Here is a 7,930-nt window from a genome sequence, read left to right as displayed (position 1 = left end):
TAACAGCTCTATTACCCATTGCTTGACCTCCAGTTTGGTTATGAAATATAACAGCTCTATTACCCATTGCTTGACCTCCAGTTTGGTTGGGAAATATAACAGCTCTATTACCCATTGCTTTCACCTCCACATACCCATTGTTTAGAACAGACCAGTTAAGATATTTAAAATATAGTTTAGGTTTTCACCTTTATCACTTACCACGTTCCTCACATCACGTGGAGGCTGAGTATTTTCGCTGTAAACAGAAGAGATATCCTGGTGGTTTACGTATATATTTATGTTTTTGAGAGAATTCTGCATGCTGGGAGTTTGTGCGCAGGAACAAGATTAACCAAATGGTTTAGAAGTTTTGTTTCTAAGATTCATTATGTGTTCTCACCCTTTAACAGAGCTGCATTTGAAAACTTTAGGTTAAGTGGCAAATCTGATTTATGTTCTTTAGACCCCCTAAAAATCGCTCTTTTCCTCCCTTCTCAAAGAATAAAAACAATTAGTAGCGTTTTTAAGCTTTCGTTAATGGTAGACATTTTTATAGAATTCAACCTAAAGAAGTTAACGTTGGGTTGACACACATTATTATGGTCTTTAAATTTACCACTTATAAACCACATGAAAAATAATTCCCTTCTCTTCACTATGGACGTAGATGGAACCACCTACCAATACTTCTGGTCATTATGGACGTAGTAAAAACCACATGAAAAATAAATCCCTTTTCTTCAATATGGACGTCGGTGGAACCACCTAAACAATAGTTCTGGTCATTATGGACGTAGTAGAAACCACATGAAAAATACTTCCCTTTTCTTCAATATGGACGTCGGTGGAACCACCTAAACAATACTTCTGGTCATTATGGACGTAGTAGAAACCACATGAAAAATACTTCCCTTTTCTTCACTATGGACGTAGATGGAACCACCTACCAATACTTCTGGTCATTATGGACGTAGTAAAAACACATGACAAATACTTCCCTTCTCTTCACTATGGACGTCGATGGAGCCACCTAAACAATACTTCTGGTCATTATGGACGTAGTAAAAACCACATGAAAAATACTCCCCATTTATTTACTATGGACGTCGATAGAACCACCTAAACAATACTTCTGATCATTATGGACGTGGTAAGAACCACATGAAAAATACTTCCCTTTTCTTCACTATGGACGTAGATGGAACCACCTACCAATACTTCTGATCATTATGGACGGAGTTTGAAGTACCTAAACAATACTTCTATTCTCTTCACTATGGACGTTGATGGAACCACCTACCAATACTTCTGTTAATTATGGACGGAGTTTAAACCACCTAAACAATACTTCTGTTCATTATGGACGGAATTTGAAATACCTAAACAATACTTATGTTCATTATGGACGGAGTTTGAAGCACCTAAACAATACTTCTGTTCATTATGGACGGAGTTTGGACAACCTAAACGATACTTCTGTTCATTATAGACGGAGTTTGAAGCGCCTAAAGAATACTTCTGTTCATTATGGACGGAGCTTGAAGCACCTAAACAATACTTCTGTTCATTGTGGACGGAGTTGGAACCACCTAAACGATACTTCTGTTCATTATGTACGGAGTTTGAAGCATCTAAACAATACTTCTGTTCATTATAGACGGAGTATGAAGTACCTAAACAATACTTCTGTTCATTATGGACGGAGTTTGGACAACCTAAACAATACTTCTGTTCATTATGTACGGAGTTTGAAGCATCCAAACAATACTTCTGTTCATTATGGACGGAGTTTGGACAACCTAAACAATACTTCTGTTCATTATGGACGGAGTTTGGACAACCTAAACGATACTTCTGTTCATTATGGACGGAGTTTGGACAACCTAAACAATACTTCTGTTCATTATGGATGGAGTTTGAACCACTTAAACAATACTTCTGTTCATTATGGACAGAGTTTGAACCACCTAAACAATACTTCTATTCATTATGGACGGAGTTTGAACCACCTAAACAATACTTCTGTTCATTATGGACGGAGTTTGAAGCACCTAAACAATACTTCTGTTCATTATGAAGGTAGTCCAACTATATCATTCTTTCACTAAATTGTGTCAGAAACATGATAAGCCTAACGATTTTAAACATCTTAAATGATTAGGTGAAATGAGCGCTATGTTTTAATCTAAGCAATTGATACGTATTTTTTATGCTTTCAGCCAAATATTAGATGTGGTTGTATAGTAGCAATATTCATGCTCATTACCAAACAAGGCAAAAGGAAACGTTAGTACAGTTAAGTAGTACAAGTTAATAGATGTATAAATTTTAACATAGAATCATCTATCAGCTTTTATGAATTTCTCAACATAATTCATCTTTTAATATACAAGCTTTACATTGTTCAACAACAACAAGCAGACAAATTACTTACGTTATCATATCTGTCATCTAGATGCAGTCTGAGATTAATAGAACTACTCTGAACAATAGTTTCTTACTGTGTATATTGTGATGTCTTACGTTATCATATCTGTCATCTAGATGCGGTCTGAGATTAATAGAACTATTCTGAACAATAGTTTCTTACTGTGTATATTGTGATGTCTTACGTTATCATATCTGTCATCAAGATGTGGTCTGAGATTAATAGAACTACTCTGAACAATAGTTTCTTACTGTGTATATTGTGATGTCTTACCTTATCATATCTGTCATCAAGATGTGGTCTGAGATTAATAGAACTACACTGAACAATAGTTTCTTACTGTGTATATTGTGATGTCTTACGTTATCATATCTGTCATGAAAATGTGGTCTGAGATTAATGGAACTACTCTGAACAATAGTTTCTTACTGTGTATATTGTGATGTCTGGCAATAGCTCGTAATCAAAGTTATCCATCTTAGTTCAATCAACGACAGAGGGAATTGTTTCAAAGACAACATACAATCTGTTACGTTGTTCTTACAAAACACGATTAATCATATTTATAAACGTGTGTGAAGTAACCGTCCAGTAAAATAATGGCTAAGTAAAAGTACGAAACCTAGATATTAAATATGGCTTAACCTTTACTCACACATATAACCCTACTTCCCAGAACATGAAACATGCACTCTATTTCTCATATTTAAATACTTACAGACATGACCCTAATTTTCAGAACAATAAGTGTAGATTCCATTCCTTATCTTTAAATGCTGACGGTCGTATCCCTACTTCTACAAACAAAAAACTTGCACTATGAAAATTAGGGTTAAGTCTGTCAGCGTCTTAGGGTAAATTAAAATAAGAAACAATCGCACTATTTCTTACCTCTTTCTTATCAAAGCAAAACTATTCCATATCCTTAGACAGTAGCAGGCATAATTCTATTCTCTAAACCGGAAATATATAATATTATTTTCGTTTAGGTTACTATAACTCAACCACTTTGCTCAGAACAATAATTATGTTTTTACCTTTAGGCTGTTGGCAGACGTAACCTTGTTTTTCAGAGCAAGAACTATCGATCCATCGTCCAGCTCGCACAGGTGATCCTAACATTGTAACACATCGTTTCTGGATAGAAAAAACACAAACAATTTGTTATATTAACTAATACTGTAGAAAACCATTATCTTGATACTCGTTTGTTTAGCACCATAATTAACCGAATGTTGTCCATTTTACATCAAGAAACAAACTATTATGATCCTTGAAATCTAACTGTAGGAGGCTATTATTATTAAATTTAGAACATCCTAGAATGTTCCACGGCTTGGAAGATAGCTACAACAGGGTCTTTAGTAGAAGAAAAACAGCCAATAATGTTCCATGGCTTATGGGTACAACAAACTGTCCCTAAGATATTATCAATGAAAATATCAAGAACATTCCAAAATGTTCCAAAGCTCAGAAGCTAACGAAAGCTTTGTCCTTGAAAGATATAAAAAATATTATTGAATGTCACACGGATCAGTAGTTATCTACAACAATGTCCTTAAGAGACCAAAAATGTTTCTAAAATGTTCCACGGCTTGGAAACTAGCTTAAAAATTTCCCTTATTACATTTATAAACAAATCAGCCTCAGTTATGGTTAACTTGATTGAAACAGAATTAAACCGTAGTTTCTCTGATGTCACATGGCCAAATGGAACCTAGTTGTTAGCATACTTGGACTATAGGTCTTATGGTTCGTGGTCCGCGTCCCGTTTTCATAAAAACCGTCCTACACTTTAAGGTCGATGGTGCTGTATAATAGTAACGGTCAGCTCTCAGTACTCGGTCAAACGAAAGTCCAAGAGTTAGTGGTGAGTGCTGCCTTCCCTCCAATCTATGAGTTCAGATTTAGAAATGACTAAGTGCAGCTATCCATTTGTGTTGCTTTATATACATATTTCTGAAAGAAACAAACAAATCTAAACGACTTTAAAGTCAACCGGTTAGTTACCTATTTCATTTATTTTAGGTTTAAGATTTCTTGAAGTGAGCTATAAAATTACTCACCCAAAATGAACTAGGGCTGCCAGGGGCCCAGTTCACATAGAAAATACGTGTGTTGTCAGTCCAGCCAAAAGTCCGAGTGAGCAGTCCAGTTGAACTTAGCCTGCTAAGTCCAATCCACACATTAAACCGTTTGTTCGTCAACATGGTACTCAAGAGAACTAGAATAAAAGACAGTGTCATATATTACGAAAGAAAGATATTAGGTTTGCTGATCTCTAGCAAAAAAGCGTTTAAATTCATTAGTAAATTTGAAAAAGTTTCTCCAGAATTTTATTTATGATTGGTCGTCGTTTTTTAATTGCACTTTCAGCCTATTGCGGTGCAATAGATTCCATTTTAATTTTATCTTCTGAAAATTACCTACATGTTAATGATACAGAAATATCATACAGTTGAAATCCTATAAAACAGATGAGCTACAATTAGCGTTTTAATAATACAGTTTCAACAAAAGTGACTATCTTTATCCCCTCCCACACCAAGCACACTTATATTGCAGGATTGAACCTTAATATTATATAGCCAGAATATTTAAATGTTTTTGTTGAAAATACAAAACTCATAAGTTTGTTTTTAAAATCACGGTTAGAAATGTGTCAAACCTACGTAAGTAAATGACGATGAGAAACACAAGTAACTTTCCCCTCACATTAAAAACATTCTCTTGAACTTCTCGTTTAATCTGATATTTATCTGATACTTTTAGATAAATTGTTAACTGATTTAACGTCTTTATCAACTCACGTTGTTCGATCTCACTACTAACACTCGCCAAGTCACCATTCGTACCCACTTTTTTACAAGCATCACGAGCGTCTGTCCAGGCAAGTTTGTTTTCGTCCTTCACACCAAAGAACTTGAAACATTTACTGCTCTGTTCTACATATAGAATAAAAATATGTTACATGGGTAAAATAATTCAACAGTACACAAGAATTAAACTAATAAAGTACTTTAAAGATTTCAATAACAACTATCAACTCGTTACATGAAGTGTTGTTAATATATAACAAAGAACTATCCCGTTCCTTCGGGAGTGCTCTAGCATTTACTAGATTGGGGGGTGGTCTGATATATATATAAGATGGTCACGGCGTGACGTGACAATGTGTGTGTAGACAGTGAGTAATTGATCTGCAGTCAGAGAGTATTATTGAAGTTGAGCACGTTCGTTGTTATAGCGTTTGTTTTAACGCGATTGTTGAAATTAAGTGTATCGTAAAGTTATATTCGAAAAGAATAAACCAGTTTTATTAAGTAAGGACTTGTGTCGCTAAAGTTTCGTCGAAACGAATTTACGGGAAATCAATTAACAAACGGAGACGTAACAATATGAAATAAGGGAGGAACTGCAGTGGGTAATGAGAGCTATTCGGAGAAGTGATGCCTGGATGACAGTTAAACATAATTGATGTTGATTTGTTGGTTTTAAAGTGTTTTGATTGGATATAAAAGTAATTTATTTTTCGTAAAGACTAATCATCAAATGTTTGAAATAAATCTGGTTATTAATCAAGGCTTACCTTCTTTTAAAGTTAAGATACCACTTCTGTGGTCTAGGTTTACCTACTTTTAAGGTTAAACTATTACTACTGTGGTCTAGGTTTACCTATTTTTAAAGTTAAACTACCACTTCTGTGGTCTAGGTTTACCTTCTTTTAAAGTTAAAATACCACTTCTGTGATCTAGGTTTACCGTCTTTAAAAGTTAAGATACCACTTCGCAAATATTTGTCTAAACTGGGAGAAAGAAGTTTGTTTTTACGTTTAAAGATCATGATCCCTATAGCAACAAAAAGAACAGGGTTCTCCACACTAAACGACTTAAGAAACCTACGTGATTTCTCTATCTTAGGTGGTGTTAGCCAACTTTGTGTAAGAATGGTGACTATTCTGCGATGTTTTACATTTAGAACTCGAGTTTTGTATGAAGCAGGTTTTTTTATCTTTGACAAAGTGCGTATGTTGCGAACGGTTTTAAAATCATTTAACTTTTAGAAATCAGGTTTTTTAAACCAAAGATTAGCTAGTTTTAGGTCTATCTAGCTGCTTGACACGGACAATAATTTGTATGATTTTTTGACAGGAAAGTGGGTTCTGAACCATTGTAATTTAGTGGAAAGCTTAATCTGCAAGCGTCCACACGGTAACCTCCCTACCCCCATACCCACGAGTGAACCACCCAAGATCGAAGGCAACTGTCCAAAAGGCTGGACTTCAATTAGTAAGTTCTTAAATTCTGTCTACAGAAATGTTTGTTATTAATATTACACAATATGAATACTGCATTTGGTATGAGAAGTCTGTTGTTCACCGAATCAAAATAACGGTATGTTTGTTTGGATAAAGGTTAAAAATTATGAAGAGCATATGTAATCCCTAGTTGTAATACGTATAAAACAAACTTTTAAACTTCATTTTAGAAACAGTAGAATTTATCGAACTATCGAAAAATAGAGATTAACAACTGCGTTTATTTCTAGAAAAATAATTCTCTCGTTAAATTTTGAGTAGCTTAAGCTGTTTCTAAAACCAAACCAGAAGTTATGTGGTCCCGTGTCATTAGCAAAGTCTAATCAGTGTTTACTTCCCTGGTATCTGGAAAGCTTTTCAACTAATTACATTCACCACTAAGTAAGATTGGATCTGTTGCTTGAAATATAACATGTCAAAATGTCGTGAATTACCTGACGTTGAGAATTGAAATTTCAAACTGCTAGAAGATTAAAAAAATCAGTATTTAAAGTGGTCGTGATGCTTGGTCACACACGAACTACGGTACATGAGAATAATGGAAAGTGTCAGGAATTTAACAGTATAGCATCCCACAAACACCTAAATCTTGGAACGTGATGGATGTTTACTTTAAAAAAAAAATAGCAAGAAATGATACTTCCGATACAGTCACAATAATTTTATAGCGTTCTTTAATGTTAATAACAATGTGATAACATTTTTGGAGAAAGTGTTGTTAACATATAACATTCATGTAACGAGTTGATAGTATTGTGAAAGTGTTGTTTATATATAACATTCATGTAACGAGTTGATAGTATTGTGAAAGTGTTGTTAATATATAACATTCATGTAACGAGTTGATAGTTTTGTGAAAGTGTTGTTAATATATAACATTCATGTAACGAGTTGGTAGTTTATGAAAGTGTTGTTTATATATAACATTCATGTAACGTGTTGATAGTATTGTGAAAAGAAAGTAGAGAGCGTGAGAATCACGTGACCTCGCTGACGCAACACTGCCCCCTCCTTAGTATTGTTCGTCCCTAACAATAACCACATACAATAAACCAATAACATTTAACAATAACTTAGTTAAATGTACAGAATTACAAACACAAAATTACAATTCAACAAAGTCTCTTAATTTTACGGGGCGTATCTTCTTCCATACTGTTCTCTGTCTAGTTGGCTTCTGCTTCATGTGGGATTCATCTGCT

At 34.4% G+C, this 7,930-nt stretch overlaps 1 protein-coding gene across 1 annotated transcript in view; it reads right to left on the bottom strand.

Moving 5' to 3' along the window:
- Window positions 1-5,355, bottom strand: part of LOC111083956 (macrophage mannose receptor 1-like) — a gene marked incomplete at its 5' end in the record, with an annotated part of 6,930 nt that extends 1,575 nt beyond the window's left edge. The window contains 3 exons of the mRNA XM_022380714.1: window positions 3,448-3,547; window positions 4,477-4,634; window positions 5,221-5,355. Of these exons, the coding sequence (XP_022236422.1) occupies window positions 3,448-3,547; window positions 4,477-4,634; window positions 5,221-5,355 (393 nt within the window). The remainder of the gene's footprint in view (window positions 1-3,447; window positions 3,548-4,476; window positions 4,635-5,220) is intronic.
- Between the last annotated feature and the right edge of the window lie 2,575 nt (window positions 5,356-7,930).

Source organism: Limulus polyphemus, unplaced genomic scaffold (assembly GCF_000517525.1).
Source record: "Limulus polyphemus unplaced genomic scaffold, Limulus_polyphemus-2.1.2 Scaffold12407, whole genome shotgun sequence".
Classification (NCBI taxonomy): Eukaryota; Metazoa; Arthropoda; class Merostomata; order Xiphosura; family Limulidae; genus Limulus; species Limulus polyphemus.
This window is presented reverse-complemented; position numbering and strand designations above follow the sequence as displayed.